This window comes from Leptomonas pyrrhocoris (genome assembly GCF_001293395.1).
Source record: "Leptomonas pyrrhocoris isolate H10 chromosome Unknown, whole genome shotgun sequence".
In the NCBI taxonomy this organism is placed as follows: Eukaryota; Euglenozoa; class Kinetoplastea; order Trypanosomatida; family Trypanosomatidae; genus Leptomonas; species Leptomonas pyrrhocoris.
Window position 1 is genome coordinate 578,843 of NW_015438361.1, and position 18,285 is coordinate 597,127.

At 57.0% G+C, this 18,285-nt stretch overlaps 5 protein-coding genes across 5 annotated transcripts; all 5 read right to left on the reverse strand.

The window, feature by feature from the left end:
* Window positions 1-524: 524 nt before the first annotated feature.
* On the reverse strand, window positions 525-3,355 carry ABB37_03321 (hypothetical protein; the record flags this gene model as incomplete). The annotated part of the gene is made up of 1 exon (XM_015800631.1): window positions 525-3,355. Exon 1 carries the CDS (start codon window positions 3,213-3,215, stop codon window positions 525-527), a length of 2,691 nt encoding a protein of 896 aa, XP_015660638.1. The 5' UTR covers window positions 3,216-3,355.
* A 1,685-nt stretch (window positions 3,356-5,040) lies between these two features.
* On the reverse strand, window positions 5,041-8,083 carry ABB37_03322 (putative mitochondrial hypothetical protein; the record flags this gene model as incomplete). Its single annotated transcript, XM_015800632.1, has 1 exon — window positions 5,041-8,083. Exon 1 carries the CDS (start codon window positions 7,264-7,266, stop codon window positions 5,041-5,043), a length of 2,226 nt encoding a protein of 741 aa, XP_015660639.1. The 5' UTR covers window positions 7,267-8,083.
* Window positions 8,084-8,745: 662 nt separating this feature from the next.
* On the reverse strand, window positions 8,746-10,403 carry ABB37_03323 (putative mitochondrial ATP-dependent chaperone, putative,mitochondrial chaperone BCS1; the record flags this gene model as incomplete). The annotated part of the gene is made up of 1 exon (XM_015800633.1): window positions 8,746-10,403. The coding sequence occupies exon 1, from the start codon at window positions 10,222-10,224 to the stop codon at window positions 8,746-8,748; it is 1,479 nt and encodes a 492-aa protein (XP_015660640.1). The 5' UTR covers window positions 10,225-10,403.
* A 458-nt stretch (window positions 10,404-10,861) lies between these two features.
* ABB37_03324 (hypothetical protein) lies at window positions 10,862-15,085 on the reverse strand (the record flags this gene model as incomplete). Its single annotated transcript, XM_015800634.1, has 1 exon — window positions 10,862-15,085. The coding sequence occupies one exon, from the start codon at window positions 15,083-15,085 to the stop codon at window positions 10,862-10,864; it is 4,224 nt and encodes a 1,407-aa protein (XP_015660641.1).
* A 659-nt stretch (window positions 15,086-15,744) lies between these two features.
* ABB37_03325 (hypothetical protein) lies at window positions 15,745-17,732 on the reverse strand (the record flags this gene model as incomplete). Its single annotated transcript, XM_015800635.1, has 1 exon — window positions 15,745-17,732. Exon 1 carries the CDS (start codon window positions 17,515-17,517, stop codon window positions 15,745-15,747), a length of 1,773 nt encoding a protein of 590 aa, XP_015660642.1. The 5' UTR covers window positions 17,518-17,732.
* Between the last annotated feature and the right edge of the window lie 553 nt (window positions 17,733-18,285).

The following is an 18,285-nucleotide window of genomic DNA, read 5'->3' on the forward strand; positions in this document are numbered from 1 at the left end:
GGTCGATCAGGAAAGGTGAGCAATGAAGATGGAAGGTTCAGAGTTCGTTAAAAAAAGGAAGAAGAGTAAAACATGGTCAACAGGTGATCCCAGCTTTCAGTGAAGGTAACGGTAACCTTCACAGCTGTCATTTGCTGCTTCTCTGGCGGCGAAATACGAACCACACAATAATCTCTTTCACCGTCAAGAAGTGCGGAGGACGGCTGCATGCGAAGCGTCGCGGATCTGAAAGAACAATAATAATAACAGTCATAGCAACACGTTTCCTTTTTCTTTGATTTCGCTTTCGTTTGAGTTGCGTATTGCGCTTCGTCGGGAGTCAAATAATAGTAGTAATAATAGATAGATAGATAGAAGTAAACAAGTTTCAAAAGGAAACACGAACAGTTCATTGAAGTTAACATAGCTGATTTACATAAAATCACGTCACACATACACGCAGAGAAGTAGTGGCGCTCAACAGGATACCCCTTCCCTCCCCCTCCCCCACCCACACATGGAGGAAAAACGGACTTGTGTAAATGTCAAATGAGTTGCTTGAACACTTCGCGTTGGCGCTCGATGAATTGACGCTCACCATCGCGGTACGGCAGCACACGGCTTTTTGGCCGCTTCCCCGAGAGGAATTGTACGGCCGCTTCTTCACGATGGTCAGCGTTCTCGGCATTCTCGGCGTAGGTGGCAAGAATGTATGACGCGAGCCCAGAACGCGGCGGCACTGGCGGCGGCGGCGGCGTAGTCGACTCGCACGTCAACGTAGTGGCCCCAATCGCCGTGTGACGCCGAGGACGCAGCGCAGACGGCGGCGGCATTGTTGCCGGACCGGCGGTAATGGCGCGTGGGGGAGAGGGCACCAGCTCCTGTTTCGGGCGGATGTGTGGGGTGGTGCGGTCGAGGTAGTTTACGATTTGACCGATGTCGACGGAGTTCGCCGGATTCGTTGTGCTTAAGTCGCCGGCTGCCGTGACGAGTTCGCGCTGCCGCTGCTGCGCCTCCCGCTGTTTACCCTCCCAGAGCTGCAGGTACGGGAGTGACACCGAGGAGTCCGTGTAGGTGTCGGGCGCACACGTTTTGGTGGCCGACGCCGCGGCGTCGGTCGTCGGGGCCGCTGCTTTTCTACTCACCGACTTGACTGGTGCGGCGGGTGTCGAGGTGGCCGCGCTCTTCAGCCCCGGGACGGGGGTACGAGAATCGAAGAAGGCGAACTGACTGGGCGACTGCTCGCGGCGCACCACATCTGCCTGCCGCACCAACGCCCGCGCGTATTGCTCGTTGAAGTCGACGTAGGCGTCGTACTGCGTAACGAGACGGGTGACGCGCTCCGACAGCGGCAACGTCGTCTGACGCTCGTTCGAGCGCAGGTAGCCCTCGGCGTCTAGCTTCTCCAGCAGTTGCTGCGTGGACACAGTACGCAAATGGGCCTCACGCGCGGCAGCGGCCTCCACGGGATGCAGCGTGGCACGGGCTTGCTGCTCATCCAAAACGCGTACCGCGAGTGCGGCGACTTCGGTGCTGTGCTGGGAAATCCTCTCCGCGAGTTCCAGCAAGGAGGATCGGTCGCTCTGCCGGAGCACCTCTTGATACTGGGGAGGGAAGAGATTCCTATTTTCGATACTTGTGTTTGGAACGGCGAAGCTGCTGCTGTCCGCTTTCCCAGTTTCGTTGGGTGCCGCAGACTGCGTTTGCTGATGCTGCTGAAGCTGTGCCGGTGTATGTACGCGTCTCCAAAGGTGCGTGACGGTATCTTGTGCCTGCCGCAGCACGTCCGCCTGTTCCACCACCTCTCGCTCCATCCGAGACATGTACGCGTACAGGCAGTTTTCGCGGTTGAGTGTGAGGGCGGCGTGGTCGTGCAGCGCCCCATTCGCCACACACACCTCTGCACTCTCCTTAATGAGTGTGTCCAATGCGGCCTGCATCGCGACTTCACTTGCGACCATGCGGCGGTGCAGCTTTAGCGACAACTTTTGCACCTCCACCACTGCGCTGCCCGCCTCTACCTCGCCTTGGGCGATGGTGCCACGCAACAGGTCATCCGCCAGCTTTGTGCGCGTCGCCGCATCATCCAGGGCCTCACGCTGGGCCGCGATCTTGGCTTGGTACTGCTGGTGCCGCACCTCGACCCGCTTCACGAGGGTCACGAAAGCTTCACCGACGCGGTCCAGTTCATGATGGAGTTCGTTTACCTGGCGAAGACGTTCTGCGTCCGCAACGGTGCTGCTGGAAAGCACGTCCTCTGTTGTCTTGGCGCATTCTGTGTGCGGTGTATCTGCTTCATGCGCTGCCTCGGACTCGGGAAACACCATGGTGTTCTGCAGCGTTCCATCGTCCTCTCTGGCTGGTTTGTTGGAGGAAAAAGAGAGCGAGGCGTCAGCGCCGTTCCCGTGCTGCTTCCGCGCTGCGATGCTCGCCACGGCGCGCTCGAATATCTTCTTCACTCGCGTAACTTCCTCTTGGTCTGCCTCGCCGAAGCGAAACGCTGGGGGATGCGGGAGCGGTTGGCTCGGGTCGTAGTCGCGCACCTCCTCGTGCGGTATCCCCTGTTCCTTCTCATTCGGCTCATTCGTGGCAGCCTTCGCAACTCCATCAGCACTCGTTGCCAGGACTGGGTCTGGATCCCCCGATAGCACCTGCGTCTGCGCGCTGATGCTCATGCCGGACTCGGTCATGCGCGTCAACAGCCCCTCAATGCCGCTCATGACACAGCTTGTGATGGCGTTGGCGTGCTGCAGGCGCTGCTGATAGTGCAGTTCGGTCTGCTGAACTTTGTCCATCAGTCGCTGAATTTCACGGCTCTGCGGGGCGTAGGAGGAGTGCATGTAGTTGTTCCACAGTGCGTCATGCGCCTCTTTCCACTCTTCGTCGATGTGCTGCGCTCCCATGTTGTGAGCGGCAAGAAAATCTTTCATCATGCGCGCCCGGCGTTGCCGCGCAGTCAGTGACCTTTGCTTGAACGCGGCGTAGTTGATCGATGCGAGCGCGTCTATGGTGACCTGAGCGGGCGCTGGCACAGCCGCCGCAGCGAGGCGTCGGCGTTCTTCTTTTGTCAGCGTGCGGCTTGACCTGGTGGACTGCTTCTGCGTTGTCACGGAGGACCGTGCGGCAGACGAGCTTCGCTGCGGCGGTTCACGTGACGCTGTTTTCCTGGTCTCTTTGGGAGACTCGCCACTTTTGAGGGGAGCGCGGGCATTGCGGCTTTTGTCCTTTTGATCCATGATTTCTCTTCCTTCTCTGCTACTCCTTTGTTAAACGTGAAGACTCCGTCGTCCGACCGACTTTGGTTTCCTCCTCCTTCCGTTCGTTGAGCGACCACGCGGCTTCTCTGCGTCTTGAGCGGGAAAACGTTTTGCGCTGCTGCGACGGTGTGCAAGAATGGAAAGAGGGAGAGTGTGTGAGAATGAGCGAGTGAGAGCGGAAAGGCGGGAAAAAGGAAGTGTTGAAAGGTATGTGCGTGACCACGTAATACATACATATACATGTACATGTTATTACGGCAGCAAAGCACAATTCGGGGGAGGAGCGGTGAGTTGCGCGGCATTCCACATCTCTTACACATCGCCACGTCCTTAGCCTGATGGTTCATCCAATAACGTACATCACCTAGCACGCCGCACCAAGCACGCCGCGTGTGAGTGTTGACGATACTGCTGGGATGATGAGGTAGTAGAGGTAGTAGAGGTAGCACCGTGGACTTGAATTCAAAGAGAGTTGTAAACGATAGACAAAGAGAAAACACAGCCTTTTTGCCGTCCTCGCCCTTGAGGCATCGTAAGGTGCAAAGGCATGGAAGACACGTTCGCATAATGAGTGTACCTATACAGCGCGCGGAATAAAGAAACGCGGAGGAGATGCAATAATAATAATAATAATAATAATAATAAAAGCCAATAAGCGGCAAGAAAACCGTTCCAGTGGCCCCATCGAAACAGCAGGTGTGCGGTAGAGTGTTGACACCGTTAATAACAAGCCACTCCTTTTGAAACGTTTCAGTCAACAACAGCACCAGAATATTACTGAATGCCAACTTGTTCTCGTTAGGCTTTTTAAAATATACCTCACACCAAGCAATCCTGCACGCGCTCCTCGTACAGCGTCTTTTGATTTCTTTCGGTTAATTCTCAACAAAGTAAAACAAAAAATGCACCGAATATGGAAACGTCCACGTTCTTTAGAAAAAAAAAAAGCAAAAGAAAGGTGTCACACCGCCGACCTGCCCAGCCACCGCAGAAAGAGAAAGGTAGAGTTAAGGAGTTTAACAACATAGAAAAGAAGTGCAGCATGCCCATCACACGCGGCTTACGAGTACAAAAACGTGTTCCGACGGTGCACCGTTACACACAGGTGCACAAAGAAAAAATATATATATATGGTGCACGATCGACACGAAACGTAAGTACTTAAACGATCTCTTTGAAATTAGAAAAGCAGGGCACTACAGCAATACACCTCGCGAACACGTTGCAGTTGTGAACTGTCCTTTTTCTTCCTCCCTTCGCTTCATCACCACCACCACCACCGCCAAACCTCCTGAACAACAAAACACAAATGGTCCGGGAGAAGAAGCAAAAGAAGAAAAAAAAAACACCGACGCGAAAGCAGCGGCAGCGGAGAGCGCTAGGAGGGGTACACCACGAGGGGAAAAACATAAAAGAAATCATCGAAGAATGCGAAGAGGCCTTCAGCATTGAGCATCGATAATGCGGAGGAAAGAAAAGCTGTGAAGCCGCACTACCGCCTCGACTGTTCCACCAAGAAGTAGCACCACACACACTCACACACACACACACGAACTTGTATATGTTATACGCACCCGGGTGGGGGAAAACCTTAGGAAACTTAGAAGAAAAAAAAAACACAGGTACAGCTGCTTCGCTTCTCCGGAAATGGAAGCAACAACGTAACCACAAAGAGACGTTACCGTGAGGGTCATTCTATGTTGAAAAAAAGGCACAATTGTGATTCTATAGCAGAGAGGAGGGAAATTAAAAGAAAAAAGCGGATCTTCTGGGAAAAATCATTTCATACAACGCAGTACCATTTTCAATACTCCCCTGCGTCTTGCACGAGACAATACAGCTGCAACGGCCGCTTCGCTCTGGCTCGGCCACTTTGCCCCTCCGCCGCGTCTGCCGCGCCGCCTCCCGCCACATCCACCCCTCCACCGCGCACCGACACGTCCGAGTGCATGTCAAAGGCGGATGCGGACGACGCTCTTGCTGCTGCCGCTGCTGCAACGGGCTTGCGCGTCGTGCTGATCTCCGCCAGGGAGACCAAGTCCGCGGGGTCCATCTCGTCGTGCTCCAGCATAATCGTGATGCGCGTTGAGAAGCGCGGCACGGTCGGTAGGGGTCGCACGGCGTACACGCTCTCCGCTTCCAGCGTCGCGGCCGACGGCTTCGGCGAACACGTGCCGATCCACGCCTCGCGCCGCGGCACGCAGCTCGCGCAGACCGTCAGCAGCGGCTTGACCGCGTAGGGCGAGGAGACAAACGCAGGCTGCTCCGGCTCCGGTATGTCCGCCGCCGCCTCAGTAACGACCTCGGCATTCGTCTCGTCCGGGTCCGGCATCGGAAAAGGCGGAAGGCCGCCGTCGCCGTCCTCGTCCTCCTCTTCGCCAGCCAGCCACTCTCCGCTGCTGCCGACGCCATCTTCTCGGTGCGTGTTACGCACAATGGCGCGAAGGACGGAGTCGGTGCTCTTGTTCAGGCCGCCGCCCATCGCCACGGTGAGATCGGTCTGGTGCGGGTCGTGAAAACGCACGCGTGTGATGGTGTGGAAGTGGGCAGGGATTGGGTGACGCGCCTGCGTTTCTTTCGCACGACAGACGGCGGTCTTCTTCCACATCTGCAACGCCAGGAGACGTTCGACAGGGGAGAGGACAGGCAACGGCGGCACCGGCACCGCGGACGCGGAAGAAGCGGTGGAGTTATGCGCGCGGCTACGGCGACCGCGACGCCCACGCGTCTTGCCACCAGGGACATGTCGACCGGGGGTGCTGCTGCTGCTGCTACTATTTTGGCCCTGTGCATCGTCGTCCGCCGTGGTGGAATTGCGCTTCGTGTCATCGACAACCCCTTCGTTAATGGTGGGTGGCTGCAGATGGAGCGGCGGTACCAGCTGCTCCATCTCGCGAACGTGGATGAACACAGTATTTGTGGAATACTGCTCCGCGCAAAGACGCTGGCGGAGCTCGTGGAACTGCTTCGACGTCAAGGATGGCGAAATCGTGGTCATCGCACTCTCTGCAGATGGCAAGGCTGCGGCGGTGGCTGCGGCCGCGTTGGGGACCTGCACCCGATTCATGTCCTGCACGTACATCTTCAGCTGACCTTCGGTGCGAGGCAGCGCCGTAAACAGGAAAGACACCGAAGCAGAGACCATGATCAGCTTCGTAATACTGCACCGCTCCGCCATGCGCTGCTCCTCCGTTCGTGGAGTCGTGTCCTGCATGTAGTGTGTGTAGTACACCGGTGGCGCGGAGCCCAAGGACGGCGGCGGGGGTGACAGCGGCTGCGACGCTCCCGTTGAATTCGTTCGTGGTTCACCCGCCGCAGCTGAAGCGGTGGGGTCCGCCGTTTTGGCGTTCGTGGTGCGCGGCTTGCCACGCGTGTTTCTCACACCTTTCCCACGAGCCGAGGTGCTGGCGCAGCTCGCAAGCGTCGCATCTTCCGCCACATCCGTGCTCATCGCCATCGGCGGCTCAACAGGCGGCAGCGCCACGGCGACGTCGGGCTGTCTCTTGCGAGCACCGGTAGCGGCGGTGGGCGTCACGCTGGACGTGCCAGAGCGCAGACTCGCCGATCCTTCCTGCTTTCGCCGTCCGCGCTTCGATGCCTTCACGCGCGAAATCGTAGTTGCTTTGCCTGTCCTGTGGGACGCTGATACCGATTCGACGGCCGCGTTTCGGCTCACAGTGGCGTCGACAGTGGTCGGTGCGGCTTCCAACTCCGGCTCGACTGCCACGGCAGCGGAACCAGCACCTCCCGAAGCGACGGCGGTGGATTGCTTGCGGCTGCGGTTGTTTCTCACTGCGTTGGGCGTTGGTCCTCCGGCTGCCGCGGAGGACGAGCCCGCGCTCGTGGGCAGTTGTTTGTGGAGGACCGTGGTGGTGCTGTAACACCGCCGGTCGTTCTCTATCGTAGCACAGCAACAAAGAAGACCTGTGAAGCCTCCTGTGAATGCTGGGGTGGGGGTGAATCTATGAAAGGAAGAGCTGCATCGCAGCCTTGCAGCGGCGCTTGCCCGCTGCCGGACTAAAGACCGCATTATGGACGAGTCGCTTGGTGTGTTGGTAAAAGCGAAATAGTAAATGCTACGCTGTCAAGCAAGGAGAAACAAACTATAAGTAGGCAAAACACCTTCGTTCTAAATAGAAAAGACAACTCAAGCAGCTAGGAGAGAAAACAACAAGAGAACGGCGTCGTTACTGGCTATACTGCGCTGAACCACAGCTCTCGCAGAAAATGAAATAATAACACTAATAACTGAAAGTAAGGAGAAAACAGAGCACTACTTCAAAAACGATGCCAGTGGCGTTGAACACTGCAGCTGGGAGGGGGAGGGGGACAAATAATCACAAGCAAGACACAACAGAACGCGGGGGAAAAAAAAAGGCAGTGCTACGGAAAGCAAAAAGGAAGAAGGCACGAGAAAGAGAAGGTGTTTCTGTCTCTACTGCTATATACGTGTTGACGAGTCCTTTTTTATATATATACCTCAAAGCTAGCGGTGTGTGTGTGTGTGTGATATTCACTGTATACGAACGCCGTGCCCACGTCGAGTGAAGTGGACCCAGGAGGGGAAGCAAAATAGCGTGTGAAAAGCTTGCGTATTGTTCTATGACGTAGAACCGAAGAGGGGAAAAGAAGATAAGTAAAACTTATTTGGCGACGTCACCTGAGACCAACCATTTACTCCTGGCTCAAATGTATATAAAAGAAAATATAGAGGCACTTTACTACTTCACACGCTTTCAATCGAAAAGAGTTCAGCGGCAATAATAGGAACAGCGGGTTTCTACTTTTTTAAACGCCCGCGCACGCGTTGTGTATTTTTTTCCCTTTGCCCAACCTTCTCAATTTGCTGAATGGAAAACAAAAGAGGAGTGCCGTATATGTTGGGCAATAAGGAGCGGGTGTGCGTGCAACACAGAAAGAGACGAGAGAGAAAAAAGGTAAAAAAAAACACAACGAAACAGAGTCAAGAGACGAACGAAGAGCGATGGAGGGGGAAAGTTCTGATAACATTGTTAGGAGAAACACACGCGTATTAACGAAAAATAAACCCTGTAGAGCCTGGACCGAGGCAGATCAGGATTCTTATGGAAGGAAAACTGAACGAGAACCCACGCAGGTGCGGACAAGTCTCTTTGTTCCCCTTCCCTCCACACGCACAATGCAGGCAGAAGCGAATCGGTGGATCACGTGGAAGACAGCGGAGACGAAAGAGCTGTCATCCATTCAACGTAGCGAGAAAACAAAGAATCTTCCAACAGCAAAGCGTTCAACTAACCTTGTCTTCTCTGATTTTTTTATTACTCTGAAAGGAAACCAAAATCGGAGCGAACTGTGAAGAAGACACGTGCGGGAAACACACACACACACACACATACAGACAGAAACGGAAAGGCAGACAAAGCACCACTGCCGGTACAACAGCAAACAACACTGACATGACGCGCGCCACTTCGATGGTGCTCGACACCTACCATGACACTTCCTCCACTACACACAGAAAGTAAGAGGGTCATTCAAAGTCCAAGAGAGGAGCACGCGGCAGAGCCTGCATTTTCTTCTTCTTCTCGCGCATCTGCTGCATACTCTCGTCAAAAGCGAGGTTGCTCTCAATGAAGGCAGGCAACGCGCGTGTCGCTGCGACTGGGTCGTCGCGGTAGTAAAACAGGTGCGACTGCAGTTGGGCGGCACTGATTCGGTGCGGCGGCACTGCACTGCCAAACTCGGCCACCAATGCGTCCGGCGCGGTGGGGTAGAACTTGCGAAACATCCGCGCTGATTGGTCGACGTCCAACAGGCCCACCTCGATCTTCACATCGGCTCGCCCTGGACGAATAAGGGCGGGGTCGAGCATTTCCACGTGGTTTGTCGTCATGAAGACGAGGCGACCTTCTTGCGCACCGACGCCGTCGAGTGCATTCAGCAGGCCGCTCATGGTCACGTTGCACTCGTTGCTGAAGGCGCGGTCGATGTCCTCGAGAAGAACGATGGAGTCCATGTGCGCGTTGTTCAGCAGCGACGTCAGCGACTCGTCGTTTAGGTTTCGGTTCGACAGGTTGAGCAACGAGATGGAGAGTCGTAGCTCACCGGCGAGGGCCATGACGTAACTCGTCTTGCCGCAGCCCGGCGGCCCGTGTAAGAGGTACCCGCGCCGGTACGGCACACCGAGTTGCTTGTAGAAGGCGGCGGAATCCAGAAACCTATGGACGTCTTTGAGAATGAAGTCGGACGTGTCGCCGGACAGCACCACGGACTGAAGCGAGCGACGAGAGCGGGGGCGCGTCTGACGGGTCCAGTTGCTCCCCCCGTTCATGTACACGACGGTGTGATTGCTGTCTTCCATCTCCGCATGCAACTGAGCGGCCTTCATGATGTTCTGCAGAAAGACCGGACTCGTACCGACCGTGGTAAACTCCAGCGTTTCGAAGATCTCACCGTCGTAGCTGGGCCCCACGTTGTCACGGCGGCGCCGCGTCAGTGTCAGCGGGCGACCTTCGTAGAAGAAGAAGTGCCTCAGATTCGGACACGGGCCGAAGAGGCACTCGGTGCGCTGCCGGTCGTTGGAGGAGTAGTCGAACGCAGTCGTGCGGGTCAGGACGGACATCTGCTGGACCTTGAAGGAGCGCTGACTCGCCAGCCAGCGCAGCATCCACTCGTACCCGCTGTCCCGGTTCGACACCTCCAACGACACCACGAACTTGCGTCGCATGAGGGTGCTGAGCATCACGGAGGCCTGTCGGCTCAGCATTCCGCCTACCGTCAGCACCCAAAGGCCCGCACCGGCGCTGAAGTACGGGTTGCTCAGCAGCGCGCCAGCCGTACGCGCCATCACACTGTTCGAGTTCTCCCACCCCTCAGGAAGGAGGGCACCGAGATCGATGGGAGGCTGCGATGCGGAGGTGGCGTTGGCGGCGGGGGTGGCTGCGGTGTCAGCGGCGGGCACAACAGTGGCCGCGTTGTCGGCGCCGTTGGAGCTGCTACGAGTGAACATTAATGGGAGGCGAAAAGAAAGCAAGTTAGAAATGCACCTGCTTAAGAGAAAAACGAGATCCTAGTGAGGTCGGCGGGTCGAACCACAACCCAAGACTAAAACTCCCTACTGTACGTGGAAACGCAGCACGACGTCCTCCCAGGAGCGATGTTGTTTTTTCTTTCTTTAAAGGGCGTCGCTGCATTCCAAAACGACGACGGCGACGAAGAAAGAAAAAGAGGTGGTAGACGCGGGCGGAATAGGAAAAGAGAAAACCAAAACGAGAGAGAAGTGGGCAAAGGTGGTTACGGGCACACGATTGTGGTAAGCGGTCTTCTTTCTTTTTTCTTTAAACAATCCCTCGATCGCATCTTCATTTCTTCATAGTCGCTGTGCTGTACGTTCACGACGGGAGGGAGATTCAGACTTCACACTGGGGTAGAACCCAAACAACGACGATTCTCAATCACAACGCAGTGCCCCGCTCCTCCTTTCCTTCCTTCTTCTTTAGAGGCGCGTATCCGCAATGGATAACCGTGAAGGAAAAGACTGTCTGCCATGGCATTAAAAGAAAAAAAAAACTGCTTTAGTAGTCTCTGTTTTCTTCAATTGAGTCATCATCAGATGGTGAAAAGACGGTGAAATGCACGGTCGTCAATCATCGCTGCACCGTTCCACGCTGCGCTGTCGGGGGCGATCGATACTCCGCTTCAATGCCGCGGACTCGTTTCAGCAGCAGCTCCATTTGACTCAGCAAGCGATTCGCTGACGTGTGGGGAACAAATCGTGACCTCTGCTCGCTTTCGAGATGGGGCTCATCCCCCTCCCTTGTTGCGTTGAGCTGCCGAGGCGGGTGCTGCGGAGGGGACTCGACCAAGTCGCTCGCTGAGTACAGCGTCCGTAGCGGCGCCGTTGACGAACTACTGCGCGTCGTCTTCCGCGAAAAAAGAGGAGTGGCGGTGTGTGAGCGAATGGGGAGCTCACCATCCACATCACTGACCGCATCGCTGCTATTGACGATAGGAGAGGTATTGGGTGGTGGCGAAAGCGTAGAGGACGACCGATACCGCGGTTTGCCGCTTGCGCCGTCTGTCGCAGAGCGAACAACAGAATGTAAGTAGACACTTGGAGTCGAGGGAGAAGGCTTCCGGGGATGGAAGGCGGTGGCCGCGCTGACGGACCCCGACAGGGAACGCACGGTCGCACTCGACGCAGGAAGCCGTTCCACCGACGTGGCAGGAAAGCAAACACCAAAACCGGAAAGAGAAAGGTGCCGCTGAGCAGCAAGGAGTTTTCGCTCTAGGGCAAGCGTGCGTCTCCCGCGAAGGGTAGCAGTCTCGGGCGTGACCACGACCACCGCCGGCGATCTTCCTGCCAGAACGGAATGCGGAGCAGCCGTCTGAGGGCTGACAACGCTTACCGAATCCTCTTTTTTAGGTCGCACGTGCCCGTGCGCTGCGGCACCGCTGCTGTGACTGTCCGCATCCGCGTCTACTGTAGCGGGCGTGACGCGGCGTCGCGGCGGTGACCGCCTTGACGAGTGCCGTGATGCTTTGGGCGATGCAGCTGCCGCCGCTGCCATGCGACGTGCGGCGCGCGGTGAAACACGCGCTGAGGGATTCCGTGACGCCGCAGAGGAGGCGGCGGAGCGAGACGACGACGGAGGAGGTGGTGGCGGCGGCAGCGGAGTCGTGGTGGGAGAGAGTTCCATCTCTTCAACTTTCTTCTCCTTCACCTGCGCCACGCCGCGCACACCGCTGGAGACGTTTTCGCCAATCGCCGCAACGAGCAGCGGTGGGACTGCTGTTGCGTAGGGCCGAGAACGTCTTGCCCGTTCCGTGTCTGGGAAACACCGTCGGCGATCAACAAGATAGCGGCGCAGAAGAAACCCGCGCGTGCGCCAGTGATAAAAAGTGCGGGCGAGACGGCTCAGTCGTGCCAGATGGTGCGCCGCGTCGTCGATTTCCATCGCACGAGCCGCCATCCGCGCTGCCGCGTGTGCTACGGCGCGTCGGCGCCACACACGTAGCACCTTCCTGCGCTTCAGCTGCTCCCCAACCCTCCACGCGAGTTCCTCCTGTCCGTGACGAACCACGCCGCGCACCTCCGCTCGCACACGCCACGTTTCAAAGGAGGGTTTCAAAAGCAAGGAACGCCGATGCCGCCCCACGAAGCCCCGAACTCGTGCCTCGAGCTGATAGCGTGACACCCACGTGTGGAAACAGCGCTGTAGCGTCTGCCGGGAGTAAAGCCGACGGACTTCTTCTTCGTAGCGGCGGCTTCGCTCGCGCTGCAACGTGCGCCGGCGCCAGCATGCCCACAGGCGTTGTCGCAGCTTTTCCTCGCTCTTCACGGAGTGCGCGAAAGAGCACAGCTCACTTGCGCGTGAGCGCCGTGTCGTCCAGGCGCGCCACACCTGCGCCATTAAAGCACCGTTATACAGAGCCGCCGCCACACGCAGCGCCTGCAGCTGCTTGCATCGACGCTGCATCGCGGCAAGGGTCCGCTTCAGAAGATAGTGGCCTCTCCGCTGATCTGCCACTACGTCCATGCGTCGATCACACCAGCGCTGCCACAGCTCACGCTTTGTGCGGAGCGCACCGATTAAAGGTTGCCTCGCTGCCCGTTGGTACTGCGCCAGTCGCATCTCGCACCGCCACCGGCACACGACTCGACTCCCCACCGTGCGCAGTTGGAACTGGCGAGCCAGCGCGGCACGGCGCCACGCCTGCAGTAGCCTGCGAAAATACACTACGGCTTTCCGCTCGGTCACCATGTCGCTTAATGCGTCATCGCGCGCCTCCTTTCGCCGCTGAGAGGCTGCGGCACACCGATGCTTCCACATACGCCAGCACTGCCGCGTGACACCGGTGGAGTGTTGGCCGTGGACGTAGCGCATCGCCATGGACTCGTACAAGCGCCGATCACGCCACAAGAAGAAAGCGCTGCGAAGGCTCGTGATACGGTGGCATTGTTCAGCTTGTACGATGCACTGCACCTCTCGCGCGTGTATGGCCCTTTCAGACAGTTCAGGCAACATTTCTTCGCTATTACTGGGATTCGTTTCTTCCCCGATCGGTGCACTGCGTGTCGCTGAAGTGTAAGGAGGAGGAGCCGTAGAGGCAGAAGACGACAAAGGAGGGGTGGTATTGTCGAACGGCGGCTGCTCTACTCGAGACACAGAAAACTGGGGATTGGGGCCATGAAAGACTGCAGCGTCGTTGCTATGATCTTCATCGGAAAGCTTGCGGTGATCTTTCTTGGGGGTATGTTGTGCGTTGCCGTTGTGCTGTTGCAAGACCCGGTCCAGAAGCGAGACCTCGTACGTTGCGTTCATACTTTTCGTCTGCGCGTGAGGTGGATCGCTGGGGGTCACAGCAGGCACAGAAGAGAAGTCCGTCTGCTGCTTCGCTTCGTCGTGCGCAAATGGTGCTGCGGCGGTGACCGTCGTGTCGATAGCAAAGGTGCCGGGTACTTGATGAGGCTGGGCAAGTTGCTTGCTTTTTTCCTCTTCATTCCGCGGTATCGCCGCTGTTGGCTGACGCGCGAGAGACTCGCTCTGTGTCTCGACCGTTTGGCACTCAGCTGCACAGCGCTCAGCGGAAGGCGAGGCGGTGGGCGACGTCTCCGTTGTTGGAGGGTGGCTTTTCTCCTGGCCATGGGTCTCGGAGGTTCCGCCGCTTAAGTCGCCTTTCATATCGTCCAGCGCGTCAGTTTGGTGCTCGGTAGCGCGAGACAGGTAGGTCATGACACGCAAGCCGCGGCGCGTGCGCCAACGTAGTACCGCACTGCGCAGCACTCGGTGGCGGTACCACGCTGTCGCTTGCCGATGCAAGGCGACGCGCGCGCACCACTGAGGGAGGTCCTCCAGGCACCAACGGTGGTCACACGGGCCGTTTTCCATTTCCTGATTTAAGCTATCCGAGCTAGCCGCGCGCGAGGCACGTAACCAGGGGAAGAGGAAAGGCAGCGAGTCAAGAACAACCACCTCCTCGGTATAGAGATTGCGCTGGCTTGGAGAGGCTTCAGCGTCGGCGTCAGCAGGAGAAAGAAGCCACCTTGCGCGGTGGCTGCTTCCGTAAGGTAGCAGCGCAGGCGGTACCCCAGCCGTGTTGTGTGTTGAAGAGTCAAGCCGCTCGTACTCGGTCAGAGACAGCGCCCGCGCGAGATCGTCTCGCACGTTGGGCGAAACATTTTCACGCAGGAGCCACTCCGTAAATCGCACCAACGCCGTCGCACACCATCCCGGCTCCCGCGTGCGCAAGAGCTCCACTGCACATGCCTGCCTTAGCAGAGTTCGAGAGGCTGCAGAAGATGGGAAGGGAGGCGTTAAAGCGGGTATCTCGTCCTTGCCGTCTTCCTCAGATGTCGTTCCAACGACCAGCGAAGCAGCCGTCCATGCATTGCAGCGAAGAAAGTGCGCAGCAGTGCACAGGGTAATCGGCGAAGCGCGTTCAATGCAGCTACGTGCTGCTGCGGAAGTGGCAAAGAACGTCTCTGCCGCTGAACCTAATCTACAATCGTTTCTTTTTTCGAACAGAGAGGAAGGCCCATTACCGTCCTCTGCGTGAGCGTCATTTCGACGATGAAGCGGCGACAACTGTTTTTCAACCAGAGATGGAACGACCTCAGCACCTTCGTCCTTTGGCGCTGTCAGCCGATTGAAAGATGTCGTTGCACGCGTCCTCGGTGACGCATCTACGCAGTGGCAGCGCTGCAGCTCCTCCGCGAGGTCGTCCACTCCGTCGCGCGAGAGGAAACGAAGGGCAAAAATGACGCGAATGGCCTCTGCGCACACGGCGCGGTGCACCATCGCGCACGGCCCTCGGAGCGCATTTGTCGTCACTGCCGTAGTCGACGTGCCCTCTGCGTGGGAGTGCATGGCGCTCTGAAAAACAAAAATAATAATAAAAAAAACAGCTTTCAGTCAACAGGCAAATATGGCCGCAACCATCGCTTTTTGGTTTATCTTTAGCGCAAGAGGTCGAACTCTAATGTTTCTACATGTGCGTGCGTGATTGTGAATATCTATGTGAAGGACCTGTGTGCTGTTTAAAGAAGGGCCTTGCATGTGCTTGGTGAGAGAAAGACAGAAAAAGGACGCAATTAGAATAACAGTAGGAGCATGAGCGGCGAAGCAGCCGTTCATCCCACCGCTCGGCGTCGGGGAAGCGCGAAGCGGAACTTTTCAGTGAGACATGCGCACACGTCGCACACGCACGGTGAACGACCGTATCTACTAGTACAATATTGTGTACCACCCTTTCTTTCAAAAACAAATACATGGATAAATAAATAAAGAAGATGCAGAGCACAATCAGGCGGAGGACAGAAAGAAGACGCAACCGATGTATCACGGAAGTGCCATCCGTGGTGGTATTCACAGTAGAGAAACAAAACGAAAAAGAAGAGCCACAGTTGATGAAACATCAACAGTAGTCACAAAAAACAAATACAGCAGAAAGCAAGCGTAGAAACATAATAAAGTAGTCGTTCTCAGCGAAAAAGCGCGTCCTTACGAAGATAGACTTTGATGACGTGCTAGGTAATAAAGATTCCTGTCGTTGCATCCAGCGCGCCCTCCGCCTCGGCAACGAGTTGTGAGATCACCTCACCGGTGGCACGAGCTCGCGGTGCGGTGCCCTCAGGTCCGGCTGACTCGTCCGTGCTGAGACCGGTTTCCACGCAGTAAAACCTCGTCGGCCGCTTAAGAAATAAAACGTCCTCGCTCCATACTTTGTCCGCTAGCAGCATTTCTTCAGCCGTCAAGAAGGTGTCGGTCGTCAAGGTCCGCAGCAGCTCAGCTTTGCGCTTCTTTGTTTCAGCTGCGAGCGCCTCTGCCACTTCCACTCCACGTTGGACCTCGGCGGAAGCGTCCGGCACTCCGGTGTCGTCCTCAGCCCACCGCTGCAGTCCGTACACGAGAAGATCCTCAATGACGTTCATCATGACGCTGTCGAAAACCGGGTCACCTGACTGCGTATGCAGGTGCTGCCGAGGGATGTGCGCGATCCGGCTGAGCACACACGTCTTGTACTGCTCCAAGAGCGTGCGATGGGCGCTCTCTGCGTCAGAGTTCGTAGTTGGCGACTGCGGAGCAGACACGAGCCCGACGCTCTGTTCCAGTGTTCGCTCCAGCACCATGCGATCCATGTAGTCGTCTTTTAGGAACATCGCTGCGCTGATCACCCGCGCCACCAAGTCAGGCATTGCGGCGGTAGCAGCCGAAGGCGACGACGTACCAGCAGCAGCAGCAGCAGCAGCAGCGGCGGAAGCACCGTTTTCCTCCACAGCTGCACTACTTCCTCTGCGGTGAGTTGGGGGGACAGAAGGGCTCTGCCCGTCTCGTTGCTGTGGAGGACGCGCAGATGGCGGCAGGGCGGTGAAGGATTCGGAAGCACCAGGGACGGTCTGGCCAGCAGGCGAGCCGGCTTGGCGGGTCGGCGTTGCGCTTGCGCTGCCTGGACGCGCGGGGGCCGAGGAAGGAGGCAGCTGAATCGGCGACTTTGGCGCCACGCCACCACCGCTGAGATCGCGTGGGCGGGGCGGGGGCATCACCAGCGGCGAGGCCATCGGCGTAGGCGCGCCGGCGTGCAGCCCAGCCGTTGGGCTGTGCACCCCGTTCGTCGCTGGGGCGGCAGCAGCAGAGGTGGACGCTGCGTGGGCTACAGCGGCATCACCGTACGTTCGCTCGCGGCGCAGCGCAACAAGTCGCGGAAACCACTGCACCGGCAGCCCGTAGGACCGGGCCACGTGGTCAGCGATGGCGAGGCGGTCGGTGGCGATGAGGTACTCGACCATCTCCGCGCGGAGGCGCAGCTGCTGTTGCGTGAACCGCAGGTTTTCTGGCTGGAGGAGGTGGGGTATAGAAGGCGGGCAGACCTCGCGAAGAAGACGGGCAGCATCCTCTTGCGCGGGCAGCGTTGACGGGTTTGCTTCACCGACTGCACTGCGAGTAGAGCTGCGCGCGGCTGCAGGGGTGAGACCTGCTCCGGTGTCTTGGCCTGCGTCGGTGGCCGCCTTGGCCTCGAAAGCCTCCTCGCCCATGGCCAACAGCGGCGTTTGCTGCAAGAAGGCTGGCACTTCGTCCGCGACAAGTTGCTGCAAGCGCGCCAGAAAGGGCTCGTATTTGTGCTTCACTGCGGCAAGTCGCGCCGCCACTTTGTGCAGCGACGCCCCCGCCGCGGCCGGGTTGGGCGTCTCGGACTCGCGCTTCTGCAGCGCGGCGACGGCGGAGCGCACCGGCTGCAGCTCCTTCTGCAGTTTCTGCACTTCACGGAGTAAATCCGCCATCTCCTGTGAGGCGGCCGTCATGGTGAAGTAACAAACACGAACAGCGCCAGCGACAACAGAAAAAGGACAGCGGTGTTGACTAAAGAAGACTGAAACGAAAAATGAGAAAAACCAAAGAAGAAACTCCGAGAAAAAAGAAGGACGTGCTCGATGCGAAATGCGCAGACCGCAGCGAGTGTTTTATTCCTTTGCACGGCTGGAAGTGTGACACCTTGAATGCGCTGTATTTTCTTTTCTTGATAACAGCAATAATATGGAGAGATGGAGAAGAGGAAGAGGAGGAAAATAAGAGAGAGAGCTTCGTTTGTAGATGAAAGTAAAACTGCATATGCACCAAAAGGGGTTTGAAGTCAACGCGGTGCTTGCTGTAAGGCGTCGATCATCGCGGCTTCCACCTTGTTGAGAAACCTGTACTTGCAGCTGCGGAAAGCAGCAGCATCAAACGCTAACTTCTCGCAGTGGATCACCAGTCTTGCAAAAGTGTTTCGCTTCGGTGCTCTGCAGCACACACCCGCACAAAACAATTCCGATTCTCTGATCACCTCCGCAGAGTTTCCCCTCATCCCAAATGCGCGGGTTTGCCCACGAAGCAATTTCTCTGTGGTGTGCCGTTTGCCGATTACAATAAGTAAAGTTAGCGCATCTCTGAGTGACTTACGCAAAGAAAAACAACAGAGCTATCTTGCTTAATACCACCACCGGTGGAGGACAAAAGAGGCCGACACGAAACATCAAAACCAAAAAAAGGAGTTTGAATTAACAAACCTCAAGAAGTAAACAAAATGGATG